Raw genomic sequence first — 25,910 nt, 5'->3', positions numbered from 1 at the left:
TTAACTGTGACTGAGTGAATGGCAGTCATCATGATACAGGTAATGGCATAAATTTAATCATTTCAGTTACTGATGAAATCCTAAAATGGCTCTGAGCACTATGGGACTCAACTGCTGAGGTCATTAGTTCCCTAGAACTTAGAACTAGTTAAACCTAACTAACCTAAGGACACCACAAACATCCATGCCCGATGAAATCCTAATAAGTGTTCGAATTACTGCTTGGAATTTCAATTCAGTAAGGTATCAGACCGTTAGCACGTTCACAGAGAGATGACAAACTATGCATGTGATTAGAATGAAACATTCACTCTACAGCGGAGTGTGCGCTGATATGAAACTTCTTAGCAGATTAAAACTCTGTGCCGGGCCGAAACTCGAACTCGGGAGCATTGCCTTACGCGGGAAAGTGTTCTACCAACTGAGCTACCCAAGTTCGAGTCTCGGTCCGGCACACAGTTTTAATCTGCCAGGAAATTTCTTATGCGTGTGATGTCTCACACCACCTCAGTCTAGCTCTTGCTGACGGTGTAGAGAGAGTTGCCTGTTAGGTTTCTACAAAAGACTCTCGAGCCCATGAGCGTCAGCTGGATCTCGCTCCCTGCTGTGATAAATAATCAAGTACTTTTGAATATGTTGCCAATCGAGTGAAGAAATTTTCGTGCCTTGTATGTATGTATTTATGTGTGTGTGCGTGTGCGTGTGTGTGTGCATGTGCGTTGTGCATGCGTGGATGTTTACTATGTTTATGAATTTTTTTTTTATAAATGGCACAATGGGAACTACTGACGATATTCTTGAACACGACAGGCTTTGCCAAGAAGTACGAGGGTTGGAACTTACATAGTGGCAACTATTTATTCACAACGGATACTAAAGCGTTACGTGTCTGCACCTGTTACTGACCTTCAAAGTAGTACCAGCGTTGTGTAGAACCCGTTGCCAGCGATGTGAAAGGCGTAGTATGCCGTTAGCAGAGCCTGTTCTGTTGATGGTGTGAATGGAGCGGTCTACTGCCTGTCGAATCTCTGGAACAGTGCTGAAGCGAATGCCACGAAGTGATTCCTTCACCTTCGGAGTCAAATCAAAGCCACAACGACTTAAGTCGTATTACTGTTCGTTTTTGGAGCATCACCTGCGACCAACTTTGCGAAAGAAGCGGCGACACTTTCTTCGCAACCCACCCATCATTTTTCACGACAATGCTTGGGCACATACAGCGCAAGCTGTGGCTGCTCTGTTCGGTCGATGGGACTGGGAAGTACAGTACCATCCACCATACTCCCAGGACTTAATTCCTTGCAACTTTGGTTGATTCTGAAGATGAAGGAACTACATCGTGGCATTCGCTTCAGAATTGTTCCAGAGATTCGACAGGCAGTAGACCGCTCCATTCGCACCATCAACAGAACAGGCTCTGCTAACGGTATACTTACGCCTTCCACATCGCTGGCAACAGGTTCTGGACAACGCTGGAGACTACTCTGAAGGACAGTAACAGGTGCAAACATGTAACTCTATTGTAGCGGTTGTGAATAAATAGTTGCCACTATTTAAGTTCCAACCCTCGTACATACTGCACTCTCTCTGGCTGTTTCATTTTGATGAATGCTAAACTTTTTCCCTGCCACCGCCGTCTTGAATTTTTTTGAGTTTGTGATTGATTAAAGCTTTTTCCCACCAGAGCCATCTTGCCTCCTTTAAACGTATTGTCATCTTGAGGATGTCATCGATTGGAGGCCATTGATGACATCATTGCCTCTGGCATGCAGGCAACTCACACTGCACTTTTCAAGGCCAAGTGGCCACCATCTTTGATTATCATCTCAGTGGTATCGCATACGTCAATACAGATTTTATTACTGCTTAATAGACGAATATCTTGTAGAATTTGCATTCTGACTATGTGTTACATTTCCTCAAGACAATAGGGAATTAAAAGCTGTGATGTGGGACTATTTTCGGTTCCGTGACCTTCTATACACAACTGGATAAACAAGTTAAAGATTTATTTTCAGCTGTAGCTAACTTTCACTTGACATATTTGGAAAGTAGTTTTTTATTACATTCTGTTTTGTTAAAAACAGTTTAACTTATTCTCCAATACGCTTATATACAATGGCAATAGCGCATTCTTAAATATGCAATTAAGAATGAATCTTTAATTGACATTTTGATAAAAATGAAATAAACATCACAGTATTAATGCTGGCAGAAATCTAGCGAAAATGTGTATAGATCGTTTTAAAACATACAAAAAGAAACAAAAAACTCAGAGACTGGCAATATGGCCTAATGCAAATTTTAATGGTTATTTAATTTGAAAACACTGAGACAGTTCAAGGCGTAACAAAAAAGCAACATTAGGTGTAACATAGTTATTCCATAGAAATTCAGGGGATGTAGCCGGATGACGACTTCTTCTCGTGATATTTTGGCTGACAATTGGGCTACCATCTTCACACGAATTATTACAAATCGATATCGTTAGTGTACATTAATAAGCTTATACCAAAAATCGGAAATTGTCTCATGTGCTTAGGTGTCGTTTGCTTGTTTGCTCAGTGTTGAATTTAACGCTCTCTGTAAGGTATTGTTCCATTTGAGGCTCACAGGCGTATGCGAAACGGTTTTCTTGAATTCATGTCCTCTGCAGACTTGCGGGCCCACTGAATAAAAATACAGTGGTCAAACTAGTACTATTAACTAGTACTATTAACTGATACTAGAGGTGAAATCATAACTTTTTTTTACTCTGCAAACAAATAAAAAAATTACACCCAACTGAAAGGCGCCATCAGCGTTAATAAGGACTTCCGCCTAATGTATTCTCACAGATTTCTCAATAAGCGAATCCCAGATGGCATCTCATCTTGACTAAGATTCTTTGTGGCGGAATAATCCGTGGTATGTTCCTTGGAGATAGAATGCTCAGCTGTGGTTGCGTTACTGAGTTGCGAAAGACTAGTGTAGCGATCGTGTTCCATGCACCTTTCACGAATTTTACGTGTGTTATATCAAATGTAATTCTACATTGACATTGTATTCAACAGACTCCAGTCTTTCACAAACAAAAGTCATCCTTTACCCAGCTGAGGACGCAGGTCTTTCTAGGTGGCCAGAAGATTACACAGTTCATTCAACTTTATGTAAGGCAAGATATATCACATTCAATAAATTCAGTCCGAAGAAAAGGAAGTATGTAAAACTGTATGTGCATCGTTCATGGATGGGCACATTAAACTGCACTTGAACTGGAAATCACATAGACCTTCTTAAACCCTTGAGTTCAACAACGGTTGCTCTAAGGGTAATTTCTAATGTTGTAGATAAAACTGTCAAAAAAGTATGTTACTTTCCATAATTCCATTTTGTGATGAATTATAGCATAATTTTACAGGGCGCTTCCAGACACAGGAACTAAATATTCATTACACGTAAACGTGTTGTGAGGATATAATCTGGGGCCCATTCACGAGTCTCAGGTAGTAAACTTTTTAAAAACTAGGTATGCTAACAACATCTACTCTCTCATGAAGTCTGTTGTGAAGAGTCAGGCAATATTTTCAAATAATAATGGCATTTATAAATGTAACTTCAGGAACAAAAATAGCCAACACTATCCGCAGCTCAATTTTACTTTTGCACAGGAAGGGGCAAAGTATGCAGCCATAAAAATATTTGGCCACCTCCCTAGGTTATTAAAGGTGCTGACAGATAATGAAAGTTATAAAAACAAGTTGAAATCATCTGTACTTGACATCTTCTTTTCCATAGGTGAATTTCTGAGTAGATAGTGTTATGTGATAGTGTTACACTTATCAGATTTTTTTATGGATTAATATAACGTAGATAACAAGTGTGTAGGCTACGTGTCACGAATATGATATACGGACACACAGAAAACTAAATTAAATTAAAGTAAGGTTGTACCTCCCCCATTTTTATTCTACCTAATTTAGGCGAAATGTTTCCCACATACGGGGAAAGGTCTGGGACATCAAACGCTCCTTATCGTCTTTATCTAGAAATTCGCCGCATTTAAGCTGTTTAAATCTAACGTGAATAATATCCATTTTCATTGAAGACTGTTCCAGCTACTTTGCAGGGCTGTCCTGTCCCTTCAAGAGCCACATGTTAGCTCGGTTCCAGCGCTCGAAGGGAACTCATAACTTGTAATGGGTGGCCGCAGCTACGCTCTTGCAAATTCAGGAATGCCCTAAGAACCCTTTCACTTTCCTATTGACTGAGACATGTAGTAATGACGGACAGTCATCTTTTTCCATATCCATGGTAAACTAGATGTCCTTGTGGATTGAATGTTATTGTAAAATTCGTGACAGATTTTCCTCAGCTTTTGTCGAGAAATCAAAACCGTCATCCACGTACAGGCCGAAGACTTATGCTTTAAGATCCACCGACTGGAGTGCCCTCTGGTCAAATTCTTCCATGAAAGTTTGCTAGAAGAAGAGGCGGGGGATATCCATGGTAACAGCGTTAATTTGTTCAACTATTCAATGTTGAATAAATAATAAATTGAGGACATCGCAAGACGGAACAGCTTTGTTGTATCTGCTGTAAAGTAACTGCCTATGAGTGACAAAGAATTCATCAGTGTGATTCTAGTGCAGAGTGAGACAACATCAAAACTTGCTAGTAAGTCCAATTCATTGAGAAGTAGAGACTTCAGTCTCTGAGAATTGCTTACATGATGTGGGCATTTTCGCACAAAAAGTTCCAGCAATGAGGAAAGATGTTTTGCTAAGTCATATGTAAGTACTCCAACGTTGCTCACAATTACCCGTATTGGGAGAGTTTCCTTCAGAATTTTCAGAAGACCGCAAAACTCTGGTGGAATAGAAACGCGGGGCTTGAATTTTTTTGTAATTTCTTGTGTGATAGAAGAAGAAAATTTACAACATCGACAGTTTGCTTTCAGCTCTACCTGTAGCTTCGTCATCAGTCTTACTTACATTGGTTCACTCAACAGGCTGCAGAACTATCTGTATACATGACGTGGAAACAGTGCAGCGGCGTTGCTCTTATCCTCTGGAAGGACCACCGTGTTAGCGTTTCTTCATAGTACAGTCCTTTCCTTGGAGTAAATATTATGTTTCTGGGGAGGCAATCTCGTAAAGGTGTGGCATTTTTCACACTTTATTTCTTTTGCTCCTTCACTTGGAAGAGGTATAACAGCTTTTTCAATAGCACTGCTAACATCTGTTAAGGGCAGTGTTATAGAAGCAGGTGCGAAGTGAACACTATTTCCAACAAGAGACAGCGTCGCGTTGTTCAAGACCTTATCAGTGAAATTGGCCAAGGAGCATCGGCAAACAATGTCTTGTTGCAACGTTGTTGACTGCCGACGAACTTCTTTGATTGTCTTGTAGAAGACTGCTTATGTGCCCGGTTCAACATGGTGCAAGTTATATTACCCACCCATTCCAAGATGAGTGAATAGAGACTGGTTGGAATCTCCACGTGTCGGCTATACAGCTGTTTTCAAGTTACGTCAAGTTTGCTGCGCAGTAAGTCAGCAATGACTGAACTTTGAACCTCCACGGAGCATGCCATGGACTATTCTCTGCGAGAATCTTGTGCACAACAAGATATTTTTGCGATTATTAAGGAATCATTATATCATACTCTCCGTGATGACGGCTTTCAACTGACTGGGAAAGGTGTGGGAACGGAAGATTTATTTACTAAAAAAAAAAAAGCGCAACGCCACATCCTGCGACACTTCACTGCAAATTGGTTTGGCACTGGATAACTGTAGCCCGCAATTGACTAGAGGGCGCGTGTAAAAAATTGCGTGTCGGATAAAGCAGAATTCCACAAATGGTGTGGCAGCTGAAGATAGCAAAACGTAGGCCGAAGTTTTAAATTTCACGTTTAAGAAACCGTTCACGCAGGAGAATCGTCCTAGCATATCGTCGTTTGACCATCGAACATAGTAATAAGCATCCCAGGCGTAGAGAAACAACTGAAAGATTTAAAGACAAATAAGTTGCCAGATCCGGATGGAATCCCAGTACGGTTTTACAAAGAATACTCTACGGCCCCTTACTTAGCTTGCATTTATCGCCAATCCGTCGTCCACAACAAAAACCAAAGAGACTAGAAAAAAGTGAAGGTGACTCCTGTATATTAGAAGGGTAAAAGAACGGACCCGCTAAATCAGAGACCGACATCCTTAACATCCGTTTGCTGCAGAATTCTTGATCATATTCTGAGTTCCAATACAATAAACTCCCTCTAAAACGAGACGCTTATATAAACGAATCAGCACAGTGCTTGTGCGAAACTCAGCTTGCCCATTCTCTCAAGATATACTGCGAACTATGGATGAAGGGCAACAGTCATATTCCATATTTCTCGATTTCCAGAGAGCATTTGACACGGTACCCTACTGCTGACCGTTAACTAAGGTACAAGCATATGGAAGAGGTTCACAGATGTGCGAGTGTGTAGAAGGCATCTCAAATAATAAAACACAGTATGTTGTCCTCGACGGCGAGTGTTCATCAGAGGAAAGGGTATCGTCAGGAGTGCTCCAGGGAAGTGTGACAGGACCGTTACTGTGTTCTATAAACATAAATGATCTGTTGGTGTCGAACTTGAGTGACTGTGCATGGAATATGATTAGACATAACTTCTAATTGGTGTGATGAATGGCAGCTAGCTCTAAGTGTAGAAAAATGGAAGTTAATGTGGATGAGTGGGAAAAACAAAACCGTAATGTTCGGATACAGTATTAATAGCGTCCTGCGTGAAAAGGTCGTTTCGTTTAAATATCCGAGCGTAACGATGCAAAACGATGTGAAATTGAGCGAGCATGTGAGGATTATGGCAGGGAAGGCGAATGGTCGGTTTACTAGGAGAATTTTGAAAAAGTGTGGTTCATCTGTAAAGCAGACCACATATAAGACCCTAGCGCGACCCGTTTTTGAGTACTGTTCGAATGTGTGGGATCCTCACCAGGTCGGATTAAAGGAAGACATCGAATCAGTTCTGAGGCAGGCTGACAGCTTGTTACCTGTAGGTTAGAACAATACTAAAGTTTTGCAGATATGGTTTGGGAACTCAAATGGGGATCCGTGGAAGGAAGGCGACGTTCTTTTCGAGGAACACTACTGAGCAAATTTAGAGACCCCGGATTGAAGTTGACTGCAGAACGATTCTACTGCCGCCAGTATACATTTCACGTATACATTTCCTCACCCTGTTTGCGAGTGGAACGGAAAGGAAGTGACTAGTAGTGGTGCAGAGTACCCATCGCCAGGCAACGTACAGTGGCTTACAGAGCGTGTAAGTAGATGCAGATGTTGGAGCAGAAATTCGGAGGAAGCCGGTATTGCAACCAAGACCTTTACATATGAGCCACCGCGTCATTCTTTGGTAAATACTAAGCGTGTGCACCAGCAGTTCCCAGTTGTAAAAATGATTGACAACCGAAATATCGTTACGAGAATCACCGGTCCCGAATCCTCATGGGATACTAATTACTTCGAGAGAACTTCGCGTAACAAAGTTTATATAATTTTACAGTAGTGGTCGAAACCGGTCACCTTATAAAATAAATCGTGATCAAGACTGTTTTTAATAGTAATTATTTACAAGACATTGATCACTGCTGTTCCCATAATGCATTCAAAAGTAATTATATAATTTTGTGCATTTTTGCATGGATCGATATGTTTTTGCTGGTACTTTATGAGGCCTTAAACGTCGTCTTCAAATGGTTCAAATGGCTCTGAGCACTATGGGACTTTACCTTCTAAGGTCATCAGTTCCCTAGACCTTAGAACTACTTAAACCTAACTAACCTAAGGACATCACACACATCCATGCCCGAGGCAGGATTGGAACCTGCGACCGTAGCGGTCGCGTGGTTCCAGACTGTAACGCCCAGAACCGCTCGGCCACCCCGGCCGGCCAACGTCGTCTTCATTCCGGCATTCGCCACTGATAGCGACAGAGACAGTAACTTGCAGAAACAATCTCGTAGGGTGGCATTGACACAAGATTATTATCTGCGCGTAGTATTTTGTTGTACATTCGTCGAGTGGACGAGATGGATCATTAACTTCTCTCTTGCAGTCTCATATTGATTCGCCTCATCGGTATTTCTGAATGTTAAACATTTATACGAGTGTATAAATATTCGATAAATGATTCGTGGTAATGTGCTTCCTAAAAGTAGCAATTGCCATTAACACAGACATGAACATGATTTCTCTCATCATATATGCAATTTTATTACCCAAAGAAAATAACATAAATCAGAATATTAACATTACATAATCAGCACCATTTCACGATAGTTGAAATAACTACCCACGACTGCAGAGTACCTGGTATACATCAAGAGAATGGTCGAAACACTATTCCACGACTGTAAACAGAAGACTGTGTTAACTAGCATAGAACGCTCGGAACTCCATTCATTCAGGCCGTAGTCATTCATCACCAATCGTACCGCCCTCTGACGTAGTCTGTTTTCACGTCCACATCACATGAGTAGTTCAGATCGAACTTCCATAGAGTTCATTGTGTATGCGTTGTCTAGACATTAAACATAACAGTTTTATGTGGGGGTATATAGAACTACGGTTGTGTAAGATACCGGTACAGATAAGGCTTGTACTACCTCAATTACGCGACTGATTATCTAAGCAAACGTTTGCGGTAGCCGTGGTGAAATACCATGGGTACTCCACCTTGCTTTGTGTTGAGCATTGTTCGTTGTTTTCCTTATTTTAACGTGTGAAGAGGCTACTCCAGGTCTATCGCAGGGTTCGACATCCACCGCCCCAGGAAGGATCGACGATCGCTATCACTGTCAGTCCCATTTTCGCAGCAGCATAAAACACGGGTCTAGGCTGGCAGCACAGAGACAGGGAGGTGGAGCTGCTCTCCTCCTCGTGGCGGCTCAGTTTCTCGTTTGTTTACTCTCGCAACCAACTGCCTCATTAAAGTGTCTGCACTACAACAGCTCCGTTTCACTACAGTGTTTGCTGCACTCCCATATACACTACTGGCCATTAAAATTGCTACACCACGAAAGTGACGTGGTACAGACGCGAAATTTAATCGACAGCAAGAAGATGCTGCGATATGCAAATGATTAGCTTTTCAGAGCATTCACACAACGTTGGCGCCGGTGGCGACACCTACAACGCGCTGACATGAGGAACGTTTCCAACAGATTTCTCATACACAAACAGCAGTTGACCGGCGTTGCCTGGTGAAACGTTTTCGTGATTCCTCGTGTAAGGAGGAGAAATGCGTACCATCATTTTTCCGACTTCGATAAAGGTCGGATTGTAGCCTATCGCGATTGCGGTTTATCGTATAGCGACATTGCCGCTCGCGTTGGTCGAGATCCAATGACCGTTAGCAGAATATGGAATCGGTGGGTTCAGGAGGGTAACACGGAACGCCGTGCTGGATCCCAGCGGCCTCGTATCACCCACCGACAGGCATCTTATTCGCACTGCTCTAACGGATCGTGCAGCCACGTCTCGATCCCTGTGTCAACAGATAGGGACGTTTGCAAGACAACAACCATCTGCACGAACAGTTCGACGACGTTTGCAGCAACATGGACTATCAGTTCGGAGACCATGGCTGCGGTCACCCTTGACGCTACATCACAGACAGGAGCGCCTGCGAAGGTGTACTCAACGACGAACCTGGGTGCACGAATGGCAAAACGTCATTTTTTCGGATGAATCCAGGTTCTCTTTCCAGCATCATGACGGTCGCATCCGTGTTTGGCGACATCGCGGTGAACGCACATTGGAAGCGTGTATTCGTCATCGCCATACTGGCGTGTCACCCGGTGTGATGGTATGGGGTGCCATTGGTTACACGTCTCAGTCACCTCTTGTTCACATTGACAGCACTTTGAACAGTGGACGTTACATTTCAGACGTGTTACGACCCGTGGCTCTACCCTTCATTCGATCCCTGCGAAACCCTACATTTCAGCAGGATAATGCACGACCGCATGTTGCAGGTCCTGTATGGACCTTTCTGGATACAGAAAATGTTGGACTGCTGCCCTGGGCAGCACATTTTCCAGATCTCTCACCAATTGAAAACGTCTGGTCACTGGTGGCCGAGCAACTGGCTCGTCACAATACGCCAGTCACTACTCTTGATGAACTGTGGTATCATGTTGAAGCTGCATGGGCAGCTGTACCTGTACAGGCCATCCAAGCTCTGTTTGCCTCAATGCCCAGGCGTATCAAGGCCGTTATTACGGCCAGAGGTGGCTGTTCTGGGTATTGATTTTTCAGGATCTATGCACCCAAACTGCGTGAAAATGTAATCACATGTCAGTTCTAGTACAATATATTTGTCGAATGAATACCCGTTTATCATCTGCATTTCTTCTTGGTGTAGCAATTTTAATCGCGAGTAGTGTAGTTAGCAGCTCCATTTCATAAAAATCAATTTTCTGCCGTTCAACTCTTTGCTGTCTATCCGTTACTCGCCCTTTAATTGAAGATTTTACTATTCTGCGTTCTAAACTCATCATTTACCCTAGGATGCATATATTGTTGTCTCTTCAGTCAAGAGTAGTTTGGGCAGCTCTCCATGCAAGTCTATTCTGTGCGAGCCCCTTCATCACTGCATACCTACTGCAAGCTACATCCATCATTTCAACCATCTTACAGTATTGAAGGCTTGGTGACCCTCTACAATCGTCCGAACATCCCCCTCCCCCACTCCCCACAACTAGTGACGCCGTGATCCAGTCTACATCTTGCCACCCTTTCATTAGGATTACTGTTTCTTCTATAGTCGACCGTTTATGTGACATTCCTTAGGTTCACAAATCACTCAACAAGAGCTTGCAATCTTAAGACACATTGTTAGAATCAACGGATACCATACTAGTCTGGTATACCAAATACACAATAAAATGTTTCTGAATATAGCCTCATCTTCTACCAAAGGGCCAGTACTTGTAAGACCATCTACGTCTCCTTACCTTTCCCCGGAGACCTTCTTGAAGGTCATCAAGTAAAGATAGCTTTCATAATTAACGATAAGGTCCTGCATCGTTTATATCACAACTAACGATCGTTGAAAGGACCGTATCCTCGCTCCGGAGTCTACAAAGTCGTGTGCTTACCGTGCCACTCTTCATACATTGGTCAAACTGGACGAACTCTCAAGACTATATTTCAAGAACACTTTTTAACTAGGAAGTGCGCTGTCAAAAACACCTCGGCCTTTTCCAATCACCTTAAGAGAAGCAGGCATAATCAGCCTCCTCTGGACAAATTCCAGATCCTCCACTAAGCCCAAGGGGAAAAAGCTTTCACTTTTAGAAGGATTAGAAATTTACAAGTCCGTGGGACGGTCTGCGGAACACAGTCTTAACGAGCAATTGCTTACAAAAAATGGAACTTTTTACGTTACTACGATGTCCATCTTCTTTCCAAAATGTCATCTTTCTGTAACCTTCCCGCCTCCCTCCCCTTCCACAACAACTCACACCCTCCCCTCCCTCTTCTTTCAACACTTATGGCACGTTTCTTTCCAGTCTTCCCAGGTCCATGTTTTTCTTTAACAGCAACACAAGCTTACCTTTCCTTTATTGCAATACTACCCTCTGTCTTACATGAAGCTCACGTCACTCCGCTTGCTTTTTTATTCCCCCTAACATTCTATTCTCAATATTAATGCTCAAGATTCTCTATATATTCCATCTGCTCCCCTTTTCTCTCCTCCATTCCTCTCCTCCATCCCTTCCTCCTCAATCCCCTGCAGGTCATTTAAATTCCCGCTAGTCCAGCGCCGCCAACCAGCTGTCACGCAGCTCACAGTGTCCGCTGTCCGTAACCTTGCTGCATCACTTGCGTGTTCACGGTGGGTGAGGACACTGCAGTGCCGCGTCATTCAGTTTGATGGTTGTGAACGTGGACCTACCGCTGCTTTGGCTCTTCTTTCTACTATGGTGAATTTAAATTACAAGGCACTTTCTGCTTTATTACTTTTATATTTTATTAACCCGTCCCCCCTCTCTGCACTTCTGTGTACTCAGTGCTTGTGCTGTTTATCTTTTTACCTGTTTCTAGGGTCTCCTTGTAGTTTATAAAAAAGGTTGTTTTTCACCGCCAGCTTACGCGACAGCCAGGCTTCATAATTACCGCTTTTAGTGCTCAGTTGAGTAAGTTTTAAAGTTTTTCAATTTACTCACCTCTTAGCGATATTAGACCCTCTGCTCACTATAGCTGAATCGGCACAAGTTGATCCCTGACAGTCCCAGAGTGCTGGATTCGCCAACTTCGCGGCTTACCTCCCACAATAACGTAACGCGATTTTGTAATCACTGTTGTCACTACTCTGTATACAACTGCTGTATTCGCATTACAGCCGTCAGCGCTTCGCATTTGAAAGTCAGCAACAGCGCTACGGGCTGGCAGGTATCTACTGACGCCCTCTCAACTATAGCTTCACCTATTTCAGCTGTAATTATTTACTTATTGTTCCAGTCCGATGATGCTCTCTAACCATGTGAAACGCATAATTAGAATTAATAAAACAGTTGCATAATTGTAACAGAGACTTCGCTCATCGTGAAAACCGTAATTAAAATCAATAAGACAATTACATATTTGCGACAGAGACTGTTCACTCATTTGGATATTTATCTACTTTTTCTGCATCTGCCGTAATCGAATGGAACAGAATATCAGTGTCAGCAGTGGTGCTCAATATGACCAAGATTATCTCTGAGGGTATTGCAACATCATCGGCAAACCCCGAAGATTTTATTTCTTCCCGCTGATCTATGATTCCCTCTCCAGATTTCTGCTTGGCTCCTTTTATTGCTTACTCAGTGTATAAATTGCATTACAGCGGGAATAGGCTACTATCATGTCTCCCTCACTTCTCAAATACCTTTAATGTCCTTCGGTTCTTACAACTGCAGCCTGGTTCCTGCACAACCTGCAAATAACCTTTAGCTTTTTGTATTTTATCCCTGATAGATTCAGATTTTGAGTGTATTAATGGTAGGAATGTCAAAAGCTTTATCTATATCTACACTATCTACATGTGTAGGTTTGCCTTTCTTCACTTTGTTTTTAAGACAAGTCGTAGGGTCAGAAAAGAACTTGGAAGAGCAGCATCTTGAAAGGAGGATGTAAATGAACATCAACAAGAGCAATATAAGGATAATAGAATGTTATAGAATTAAATCAAGTGATGCTGAAGGGATTAGATTGAGAAACGAGACACTAAAAGTAATAGATGAGTTTTGCTATTTGGGTAGCTAAATAAGTGATAATGGAAGAAGTAGAGAAGATATAAAATATAGACTAGCAATAGCAGAAAAAGCGTTTCTGAAGAAGAGAAATTTGTTAACATCGAATATTTATTTAAGTGTTAGGAAGTCTTTTCTGAAGGTATTTGGCTGGAGTGCAGCCAGGTATGAGTACGAAACATGGACAATAACTGGTTTAAACTAGAAGAGAATGGAAGATTCTGAATGTGGTGCTATAAAGAATGTGAAGATCGTGTAATTAATGAGGATGTACTGAATAGAATTAGGGACACAATAAATGGTACAACTTGACTAAAAAAAAAGAAATCGTTTCGTAGGACACATTCTGAGACCTCAAGGAATCATCAGGTTAGTACTGAAGAGAAGTGCGGCAGGTAAAAACCCTAGAGGGAGACTAAGAGACAAATAACAGTTATCAGATTCAGAAGCATGTATGTTGCTGTAGTTATTCGGAAACGAAGAAGGTTGCATAGGATTGAGTAACATGGAGAACTGTATGAAAGCAGTCTTCAGAGTGAAGACAACAACAACATCAACAACAGCTGGGTCAATATTGCCTTGTTAGTTCCTACACTTGTCCGGAACCGAAGTTGAATTTCCTCGAGGTCGGCTGTTATCAGTTTTAACATTCGTCTACAAATAATCCCTACCGGTATCTTGTAACTGTGGCCTCTAAAACTGATGGTTGCGTAATATTGACACCTGTCAGGGCTTAACGTTCTTCTGAACAGAAATTATTTGCATTCTTCTTTAAATTTGACGGTTTTCCGCCTGTCTTATGTATCTCGCATGCGTCACTTTTACAAGGATCTGAATAATTCTGACAGAACGCCTTCTACTCCAGGCGTCTTGTCTCAACTGAGGTCTTTCAGTGCTCTGTCAAATCATTCTCGTAGTATCACATCTCCCATATAATCTTCATCTACTCTCTCTTCCCTTTCTACTGTATTGTCTTCAAGTTAATTTCCTTCGTATCCATCTTCCAGTCTTTCTTTGTTTGCTTAGTACGGAGGAGCTCTTAATATTCGTGCATGTGTTTTGCTATTCTCTACAGATCCCTTTAATTTTTCTAGACAGCATCTTCTTGTCTCATGCATGCTTCAACGATTTTTAATTTCTCCTCTAGCCATTCATGTTTTACCATTTTGTACTTCCCGTCAATCTCACATTTTAGACGTCTGTATTCCCTTTTACCGACTCCATTTATGTGATTTATCTTTTCATCAATTATATTCGCTATCTCGTGTGTTACCTCAGGATTTCTACTTGATGTTGTCTTTTTGCCTATTTGACCCTCTGCTGCTTTCACTATTTAATCTTTAAAGGTACCTATTCGTCTCATATTGTATACTTTTTCCCTGTTTCAGTCAGCTGTTGACTAATGCTCCGTCTAATTCTCTCAGCATGCACTGGCTCTTTCAATTTACGTAGGTCTCATTCCTTAATTTCCTACCGTTCTTAAATTTCTTCAGTTTCAATCTGTAGTTTGTTGTTGTTGTTGTTGTTGTTGTGGTCTTCAGTCCTGAGACTGGTTTGATGCAGCTCTCCATGCTACTCTATCCTGTGCAAGCTTTTTCATCTCCCAGTACCTACTGCAACCTACATCCTTCTGAATCTGCTTAGTGTATTCATCTCTTGGTCTCCCCCTACGATTTTTACCCTCCACGCTGCCCTCCAATACTAAATTGGTGATCCCTTGATGCCTCAGAACATGTCCTACCAACCGATCCCTTCTTCTGGTCAAGTTGTGCCACAAACTTCTCTTCTCCCCAATGCTATTCAATACTTCCTCATTAGTTATGTGATCTACCCATCTAATCTTCAGCATTCTTCTGTAGCACCACATTTCGAAAGCTTCTATTCTCTTCTTGTCCAAACTATTTATCGTCCATATTTCACTTCCATACATGGCTACACTCCATACGAATACTTTCAGAAATGACTTCCTGACACTTAAATCAATACTGGATGTTAACAAATTTCTCTTCTTCAGAAACGCTTTCCTTGCCATTGCCAGCCTACATTTTATCCTCTCTACTTCGACCATCATCAGTTATTTTGCTCCCCAAATAGCAAAACTCCTTTACTACTTTAAGTGCCTCATTTCCTAATCTAATTCCCTCAGCATCACCCGACTTAATTAGACTACATTCCATTATCCTTGTTTTGCTTTTGTTGATGTTCATCTTATATCCTCCTTTCAAGACACTGTCCATTCCATTCAACTGCTCTTCCAAGTCCTTTGCTGTCTCTGACAGAATTACAATGTCATCGGCGAACCTCAAAGTTTTTATTTCTTCTCCATGAATTTTAATACCTACTCCGAATTTTTCTTTTGTTTCCTTTACTGCTTGCTCAATATACAGATTGAACAATATCGGGGACAGGCTACAACCCTGTCTTACTCCCTTCCCAACCACGGCTTCCATTTCATGTCCCTTGACTCTTATAACTGCCATCTGGTTTCTGTACAAATTGTAAATAGCCTTTCGCTCCCTGTATTTTACCCCTGCCACCTTTAGAATTTGAAAGAGAGTATTCCAGTCAACATTGTCAAAAGCTTTCTCTAAGTCTACAAATGCTAGAAACGTAGGTTTGCCTTTCCTTAATCTTTCTTCTAAGATAAGTCGTAAGGTCAGTATTGCCTCACGTGTTCCAGTGTTTCTACGGAATCCAAACTGATCTTCCCCGAGGTTGGCTTCTACTAGTTTTTCCATTCGTCTGTAAAGAATTCGCGTTAGTATTTTGCAGCTGTGACTTATTAAGCTGATAGTGCGGTAATTTTCACATCTGTCAACACCTGCTTTCTTTGGGATTGGAATTATTATATTCTTCTTGAAGTCTGAGGGTATTTCGCCTGTTTCATACATCTTGCTCACCAGATGGTAGAGTTTTGTCAGGACTGGCTCTCCCACGGCCGTCAGTAGTTCCAATGGAATATTGTCTACTCCGGGGGCCTTGTTTCGACTCAGGTCTTTCAGTGCTCTGTCAAACTCTTCACGCAGTATCGTATCTCCCATTTCATCTTCATCTACATCCTCTTCCATTTCCATAATATTGTCCTCAAGTACATCGCCCTTGTATAGACCCTCTATATACTCCTTCCACCTTTCTGCTTTCCCTTCTTTGCTTATAACTTGGTTTCCATCTGAGCTCTTGATATTCATACAAGTGGTTCTCTTATCTCCAAAGGTCTCTTTAATTTTCCTGTAGGCGGTATCTATCTTACCCCTAGTGAGATAGGCCTCTACATCCTTACATTTGTCCTCTAGCCATCCCTGCTTAGCCATTTTGCACTTCCTGTCGATCTCATTTTTGAGACGTTTGTATTCCTTTTTGCCTGTTTCACTTACTGCATTTTTATATTTTCTCCTTTCATCAATTAAATTCAATATTTCTTCTGTTACCCAAGGATTTCTACTAGCCCTCGTCTTTTTACCTACTTGATCCTCTGCTGCCTTCACTACTTCATCCCTCAAAGCTACCCATTCTTCTTCTACTGTATTTATTTCCCCCATTCCTGTCAATTGCTCCCTTATGCTCTCCCTGAATCTCTGTACAACCTCTGGTTCTTTTAGTTTATCCAGGTCCCATCTCCTTAAATTCCCACCTTTTTGCAGTTTCTTCAGTTTTAATCTATAGGTCATAACCAATAGATTGTGGTCAGAGTTCACATCTGCCCCTGGAAATGTCTTACAATTTAAAACCTGGTTCCTAAATCTCTCTCTTACCATTATATAATCTACCTGATACCTTTTAGTATCTCCAGGGTTCTTCCATGTATACAACCTTCTTTCATGATTCTTAAACCAAGTGTTAGTCATGATTATGTTGTGCTCTGTGCAAAATTCTACAAGGCGGCTTCCTCTTTCATTTCTGTCCCCCAATCCATATTCGCAGTACCAGCACAGCAAGGCCGTTTTGGTTATTGTTACAAGGCCAGATCAGTCAATCATCCAGACTGTTGCCCTTGCAACTACTGAAAAGGCTGCTGCCCCTCTTCAGGAACCACACGTTTGTCTGGCCTCTCAACAGATACCCCTCCGTTGTGGTTGCACCTACGGTACGGCTATCTGTATCGCTGAGGCACGCAAGCCTCCCCACCAACGGCAAGGTCCATGGTTCATGGGGGGGATCTGTAGTTTATAACCGATAAATAATGATCAGCACTCACACCCCTGGAAATCTTTTGCACTACAAAATCTGGTTTCTAAGTCACTGTCCTACTATTGTATAATATATCTGACACATTCTGGCATTTCCAAGCCTCTTCCACGTATGGGTCCTGCTTTCATGGTTATTAAACTAAGAACTCGCAACGATTAAATTGTGCTCTTTCAAAATTCTAACAGCCGCTTTCCCCTTTCATTAATTTCCCCCAGTCTTCTACTATTTTTCCATATCTTCCATTTCAGACTCTTGTCTACCGATCCTCTTCTCTCTTAGTGTTCCGAATAATTTCTTTTATCTCACCATACATTCTTTCAATCTCTTCGTCATCCTCGGAGCTAGCAAGCATAAAAACTTGTGCTACTATGGTGTGTGTTGGCTTTGTGTCTATCTTGGCTACGATAATATGTTCAATATGGTATTCATAGAACCTTCCAGAATTGCTGTACTCTTATTCAACATTAGATCTATTCGGCGTTATCCCTATTTGATTTTTTATTGATAATCTTGTACTCCCTCGCTGACCAGAAGTTCTTCCTGGTACTGCACTTCACTGATTCCCACTGTATCTAACTGTAAGCTCTACACTTCTATTTTTTACTCCTAAATTCTCTAACCTAGCTACCCAATAGCGTTCCACTCCATGAGCAGGAGAACCCAAGTTTTATTGTTCCTAGTGATAGCATCCTCATGAGTACTCCCTGCCCAGCTATGCAAATGGTGGACTATTTTACTTTTGAGATGTTTCACCCAAGAGAACAATAGCAAGAATAGAAAATCAAATCCAAAAATACAGCTGACCAATAAATTTCCAGCTTCAGAACGAATGATCTATTATCAAACTGTTCAACAGTTACTCTAAATGAACTTCCAATGTAACTATATTCGCCCTGTGACCAAACGCCACGTACGAGTAAGGCCAATACCTGTTATTTTTCCTGTACTCTGCAAACTAAATGACCAGACAGAACATTCAAAGCTGCCCTGGTGTTGATAACCACTACAACCTTTTTCTTTTATATTGCTTTTATAGCAGATTGGTCAGTCTCATTCGCTACGCACATTTTCAATTCCATTCTATGTTTATGTTATACCTTCCCCCTTTATTTCTCTTCTTCTGCCTATACCTGTACCTCCGGTCAGTGTTTTGCGGCTAATATTGAGCCTGTCCAGCTTTCCGATTCCGTTATTGTCGGTCCACCCGTGTTCGTACTTTCATTGTTCTGATCCCGTCCTTGTTGGTTATCATCGTCACTCTTCCTCGGTTTTCTCCAGAGATATTCACTTCTGTACCCTGCCATAACGTCACTACCACTGCCTTCTATTGCTGACGTTATTACGTCTCGGTCGCAAAATTTGCCCATTGAAGTCTCCAATCTTTTTCTATCGTACCTATACTCTCTAGAACCGCCAGAATTCTTCTACGTCGTTGTCTAGTATCGTTACTAACTTCTCCTTAAGTCAGAAGGGCAGTTTACATTTGAGAATCGGCAGAGCATTGGCTGGTGGCCTACCTTGCTCCGAGTACTTCGCTTTATCGAACTATTTCTCAAACAACCTGCGATGCCGGCTTTGCCTCAGTCCGTATGGCTCAGTATTGAGAAGGCATTTGCGGAGTTTCTTCTCCACTTCGCGTGACCGATATTTCGATAGGTGCGCTCGAATTCATATGTTTGACGTGTCAGTGGATACTGTTGCCCAGTATGGGGCGTGCGTAATGGCATATAACCTCTGACAGACATAACCTTCGGATTCTCTGTCCAGTTTTGGGCAACAAATTGTGGAAAGATTTTATGAGAACCATTGGGCATCCTGGGTACGGAAGTGCAAAACTGACGACGCCGTAATTTACTGGTTTCCAGTATGTTAGTCATTACAATTGATACTGCCTCCTCGCCAATGGTGGTTCTAGCAATATTTCCCTCATTTATAGCATTTCCTATCCGCTACATCAATTGATTCGGTTCACACATGTATCTTCTAATGCCGATCCAGTGACTTTTGCGTTCTAACATTTATTTATTTCACCTGGCGTTTCATTTCGCTGACTTCCTGCTTTAAATTTTTCATGGTAGGCGCCTTCGATCTTTGAAAATTTTCGATTCCCTGTCAACGGCTTCGCGGAACCTGTGCGTTTCCGCTGATATCTCGCGCACGCGTAAGCGTTTTCCTCTAGCTTTACAAGTGAATCTGTTTGTTTTCTGATAACTTGTGCAGAGCCAGCCGTGACAAAACTCTTCCTTCGGGTGTGCAAGATGTATGAGACAGGCGAAAGAAGAACGTAATAATTCCAATTCCAAAGAATGCAGGTGTTGACAGGTGTGAATATTACCGAACTATTTGTGTAATAAGTCATGTTTGCAAATTATTAACAGGAATTCTCTACAGAAGAATGGAGAAACTGGAAGCCGACCTCGGGAAAGATCAAGTTCGATTCCGGAGAAATGTGGGAACACACGAGGAAATACGACTTCTCTTAGTGAATAGGTTGAGGAAGAGCAAACCTACGTTTATGGCATTGGTAGACTTGGAGAAACCTTTTGTCACTGTTGACTGGAGTACTCCCTATGAAATTCTGAAGTTAACAGGGGTAAAATATAGGGAGCGAAATGCTACTTACAACTTGTACAGAAACCAGACGGCACTTAAAAGAGTTGAGGAGCATGAAAGGCAAGCAGTGGTTAAGAAGAGAGTCAGACAGGGGTACGGTCTATCACCGATGTGATTCAGTCTGTACATTGAGCAAGTAGTGAAGCAAACCCAAGAAACGCTTGGAGTAGGAATTAAAGTTCGGGAAGAAATAAAAACTTTGAGGTATGCGACCGCATTGTAATTCTGTCAAACAAAGGACTTGGAAAAGCAGTTGAAGGGAATGGTCAATGTCTTGAAAGGCGGACATAAGAAAACAAAAAAGGATAATGGAATGTGGTCGAATTAAATGAGGTAATGCTGTGGAAATTAGATTAGCAAAAGCGACAAGTAGTAAGTGAGTTTCGGTTTTTAGGGAGCAAAATAACTGATGATGGCTGAAGTAGAGAGGGTATAAAATGTAGACTGACAATGGCTGAAACAGAGAAATTTGTTAACATCGAATATAGATTTAAGTGTTAGAAAGTATTTTCTGAAAGTATTTGTATGGAGCTTAGCCATGTATGGAAGTGAAACATGGACGATAAATAGTTTAGAAAAGAAGAGAATAGAAGCTTTTGAAATGTGATGCCATAGAAGAATGCTGAAGATTCGATGGGTTGATCATTAACTAATGTGAAGGTACTGAATAGAATTGGGGAAAAAATATATTTGTGCCACAACCTAACCAGAAGAAAGGATTGGTTGATAGGACTCATCCTGAGACATCAAAACTCTCTCCTCCGTCCGAACAGGCTTCGTAAGGATGAACAGTACCGACCGACCGCCGACCGACCGCCAATAGGCGTCAATAGATGAAGATATGAAGGGGCATGTGGTAAGCACATCACGCTCCCAGCTGTTGTCACTAAGTGCTCGTCTTTTTACTCCATCCACTTACCAAATTTCGTCTGTATTGCTTCCACTTGATGAAATTCTTCGACTAAACCTTTTTCAGTCTTTTATAGTTTGTGCCACTATTTACTCAATTTATTACTTCCGTACAGGGTGCTGTGAAATAGCATCCACTGTCGCTTACAGTTCTTTTCGCGATTGACTCATGCTACCGCCTTTCGTTGATGAATCCACAGTGGTCGTGGTCAAATTATATAATTTTTGTGTTAGTTTATCTACTCAACCATAATCATACTACACAGTGTTATTTAATATTACTACGAGAAATACCTGCCTTATAATGTTGTAAACGAATCTAACAACTTTATTACACATCAATATGGAGATTAAAATTACGTTTAGCAGGAATTACAATTCTCCACGACAGCACTACAATCTCGATCACAATTGTGTCTCCAACAGCAACATTATCTGACATGCTTCGCCTAACTATGCCTACTCATTTACATGACCGGCGGGGTCAGGGATTTTCTCTGCCTCGTGATGACTGGGTGTTGTGTGATGTCCTTAGGTTAGGTAGGTTTAAGTAGTTCTAAGTTCTAGGGGATTGATGACCATAGATGTTAAGTCCCATAGTGCTCAGAGCCATTCTCATTTACATGAAATAGAAAAATAATACATCCACTACCATCAGTAAATCTACGACTAATCATTCCGCCCGTCACTTCCTTCCTTCTTTTTATTATCTGTTTTAATACACTCCGTCAGTGTGTTTGATAATGAAACAGAAACTTACAAGAAATAATTTAACATGGAAATGCATAGGTTACAATTCAACTTCTTAAAACAAAATTAACGTTTGAAGCTGCAAGACAATGTGTTCATATCTAAAGTTGCAGTAATTCGTCATCTTGATCCCCGGTCGCCACTTTTAAAATATTTAGGTGCTAGGGCATGGACTTGGCTTCTTACTACTGCTAAATTCCAGATACACCTGATGATGAGGCTAAGACCCCGAAACTGTGGTGGTGTTTAGCGACTTATGTCGTGCAATACTTCGATCAATCAAGTATCTTACAAATGTGGCGGATTTGTTTACCACGATCATATTAAAAATATTAGTCGCTCTATTGCGTGGCAGTGGTACTTACTAATAAAAATTACTTTCACCTTGATTTATGGCTTCTTTAGTTTCGTTAGACAGGTGTACTACACTTGTAATGTTGCACTGCTAATGTCGACCTAGTGAAACAGGAGTGAAATATTAAATACTGCATTGAAAAAAAAAGTTGCCGAGCCTGATGATGATGTTTATTTTGTGGGGCGCTCAACTGCACGGTCATCAGCGTCCGTTCAAAGTCCCAATTTTTTCACGCTCCAATTTTTTTCACAATCCAATCTAGCCACTGTCACGAATGATGATGGTGATGGAATGATGAGGACAACACAAACACCCAGTCCCCAGGCAGAGAAAATCCCCAAACTGGTCGGGAATCGATTCCGGAACCCCGTGATACAGAGATAGCAACGCTAGCCACTACGGATTAGCCGAGCCTGGAAATATTTTCTTAACGTAACTTACCACTTCATTTTGCATCTTCGGAAACGTTCATACATACTACACATGATCCCTTAGTCACTTATTGAGGCTTCAGACTTCCCTCCCGTCTAACAACGGAGAGAGTCTGAATCAATTTTTTCCCCAATACTTCTTCTTCCACTTCTGAAGAAAAATGAAACTGAGGTGACCACGTAGATGTAAATGTTCAAGTGAGCTTCTGAGCGGTGGAAAAATCTAAATATTACTGTAAATCACTAAAATAAATCGATCAATACACATCGCAGGCGAGGGAGGGTTAATACGAGGTGTTTGTGACGATGTAATGTTCTGTGCGATAAACTCAGCAAGTACACATACAGCTGTCAAGTGGAAGAAATAAACTGATTTTAAGACGACACAGTAAGAACCCGAAGCCGGTAAAAACCACAAAATCTATAGACATTTTGACGCAGTTGTAACACTCTCTTTCAACTGTTCAAAGAGGAGCGATCACAGATTCTCTTAAGCACAATAGTTACTGCATAAACTGATAGCTGTCCCAAAATAAAAGAAAAAAATACAGGCGTACACTGAAATATACTAAAATAATGAAAGTAGCAGTATCTCTCTTCATTACTAATGAGTTACAACCAGCTTCATCATACAAGTGCGCACAAGTGACAGTACACACGAATGTGAACTGAGTGTTCAAACTGAATCAGACGTGGTTAAGACATGGGGCGGCCTTTCCGTTCTTAGCCACAATATTGGGAAGTTCTCATATGTACGATAGATACTGCCTGTATAGCTCATACGCATTCGACTCTGGAATACCATTATTTTAAGTGCCCCAATCTTTTCGTGGCCTCTGGTTTAATATACATTCAAAGATGTTAGATTAATGGTGAAATCAAGACACGGTCAATAATTATTAGGGTAAGTGATTTTCAACAGCTACGAGAACAGCTGTTTGAGGGTGTAACCATAAGAGTCTTACTGAGCGTTACTGGTAGACTTTTGTTCTTAATTTGCTGTCCCTGTGAACATACTTCCTTGCGTTGAATACTGCATCGTGTAGATGTGTAATCACTCTGTCTATTAGACACATCAAATTATTTTATGACCAAAATTTTTTATGTAAAGTGTACAAATCGAACTCTCTTATGATAACGGGAGCCAAAGGACACAGTCCATGACCGATCTGTTTGTAGATTGACTCAAAACCCACATTACAAAAATGGGAATGAAAATCTCTTCTCAAATAAATGTGAAGTTTCACCTGATGACGCTTAGGAACTCTATCAGTTATATCTAGACTTCAGTCATATTAACATTTATGACACATTAATCTCGCATTTGCAGCATTTTAATTAAAATACAGAAATATCTCTGCGTCATCTATCAGAAAAGACATCGGCGCGTTGCAGAACATCTTACCTGTGGCCCAGATGGTCGACTCTGCAAGACTTTCTCCTGCCTGCTGTGGCTGAGATAACTGAATGTCTCACCACATTGTTCCCCGATCGCACCAATCTCCGAGATAAGTTACACGTGACGGTGTATCAAGAATACTGGTATACACTTGTTTTCCTCGTTTTCGCAACCACTTCTAAAAACTTCGCCACAAGACCGAATGGTTTTGGAGTGGAAGCATCGAGCCCCATTTCGACACCACATCAACAGAAAATATTTGACGCCCTGGATACTTCCTATTAAGCGATCTTAAACTTCACATTGTTACAAAAGCTAAAGAAATGTAAAAATGGCCTCTGTTTTTTGTCTAATAAAGCGGAAATTGCTCATTCTACAATAACCAAATTCGTTAATCAAGTTGAGTGTTGCCCTTCATCACTTATCAATAGTGAGGGGATCCTGGACAGTTTATTTGAGTTGACAAAAACGATTGTCACCCTTTGGGGCAAGCATTATTAGAACTTTAGACCTTGGAAGTCTTGGGTTCAGTTACTTCTTACGCTTGCAGCGCTGACTGACGGGAACTTTTCTTTCCGCAGTGACGTCGATACCTGCCTACATTGTGGGCCTGACCAATAATGTTCCCTCCGGATTCGCTCAGTTCTCCTCGTTGGTTCCTTCTGCCGGAAGGCACATCACTGATGATAAATTCAAGCTACCATTTTACAGCCTCGGATGGTGCCTGACTTCTCACACAGAGGGAATTTAGTTGGGCGTGTACATACGTTTGGACACACAATGTACGTCTGAAACTGAAAGCCATACCGTTTGGGGACACAGCGAAGCTATATCTTAAGGGATTTGACGAAAGAGACCAAATTTTTTAATCTAATTTTTGGAATAGGTAACCTCCATGGCCAATAGAAAGAGCTATGGTTTCCTGTTTTCGTTTCCTAGTTACATGGACTCAGAATATCTCGCAAGTTTAGATAGTACGAAACTTATAACTCAATGTACATGCAACTGAATCTAAGCTGCAGAACATAGCTAAAAGTAATGCAGTCCCGTAGCTAGTACAATTGATGAAGGTCATAAAACGATTACTTACATTTGTGTTGCACACTCAGGTAGCACTTGTAATAAAATAGTTGCGGCAGAGAGGTATGCCTTAATGGGAAAATGTTTGATTTCATGTAAAGGAAATTGGACTGCTGAGGTCTACAAGAAGGCCAGTGAGTAAGCTAACACGCTGTCCTGATGGGAGTCTTGCCTTACTGCCGAACGCAACTGTTATATGATAGTAGCGACTTGCCACGTCCAGGAAAACATGTTTCGTCTCAAAATAAATATTGAAACGTCCCCTTTGCAAAAATATGAATGACTGTGCTGGTAAACTTCTACGTTATTCGATTTTCAAACTGCTGAGCAAAACTGAACGTAATCAGACATTTGTCTCTTTACTTATTCTGATCATCACTAAACTGACACAATATTTTAGCGGAACGCAATCTGACTTTCAATAATCCCTACAAAAGAATGGCCCTGACTAACAACAACCTATACTTTTCACGAATCACTTACCTCACAAAAATCTTCGTTACTCGAACTACTGCAATGCAGCGAGCGCTAATACCGCCAGCTAAATAAAAGATTCTAACTACTGACGGCACTAACTACTGATAAGCATAGTTAGCAATGAAAGATTTTGATAGAGAACAAACAATGTATTTACCTTAATAGCGTCCAAGAGTCATAACATATATATATATATATATATATATATATATATATATATATATAATTTTGTGACATCCAGTTAAACAAATTTCCTTTTTCTGACGGGCACACGTACAGATCGTCCGCTCAAAACTCTGGCATCTATCTCTCCCCCCCCCCCCCCCCCCACTCACATCCACCACTGCTGGCGGCTCATCTTCAACTGCGCAATGCTACGATCTGTTCGCATCCAACTGCCCAACACTACACAAGAGCCCA

General features: G+C 41.4%; 1 protein-coding gene across 1 annotated transcript in view; it reads right to left on the bottom strand.

Moving 5' to 3' along the window:
* LOC124775671 (proton-coupled folate transporter-like) overlaps nucleotides 1–21,440 on the bottom strand; it is an 86,333-nt gene extending 64,893 nt beyond the window's left edge. The window contains exon 1 of the mRNA XM_047250502.1: nucleotides 21,359–21,440. Coding sequence (XP_047106458.1) covers nucleotides 21,359–21,440 — 82 coding nt within the window. The remainder of the gene's footprint in view (nucleotides 1–21,358) is intronic.
* Between the last annotated feature and the right edge of the window lie 4,470 nt (nucleotides 21,441–25,910).

This window comes from Schistocerca piceifrons, chromosome 1, assembly GCF_021461385.2.
Source record: "Schistocerca piceifrons isolate TAMUIC-IGC-003096 chromosome 1, iqSchPice1.1, whole genome shotgun sequence".
NCBI classification, from domain to species: Eukaryota; Metazoa; Arthropoda; class Insecta; order Orthoptera; family Acrididae; genus Schistocerca; species Schistocerca piceifrons.
The sequence above is the reverse complement of the archived record's forward strand: the minus strand, read 5'-3'. Positions and strand labels throughout refer to the sequence as shown.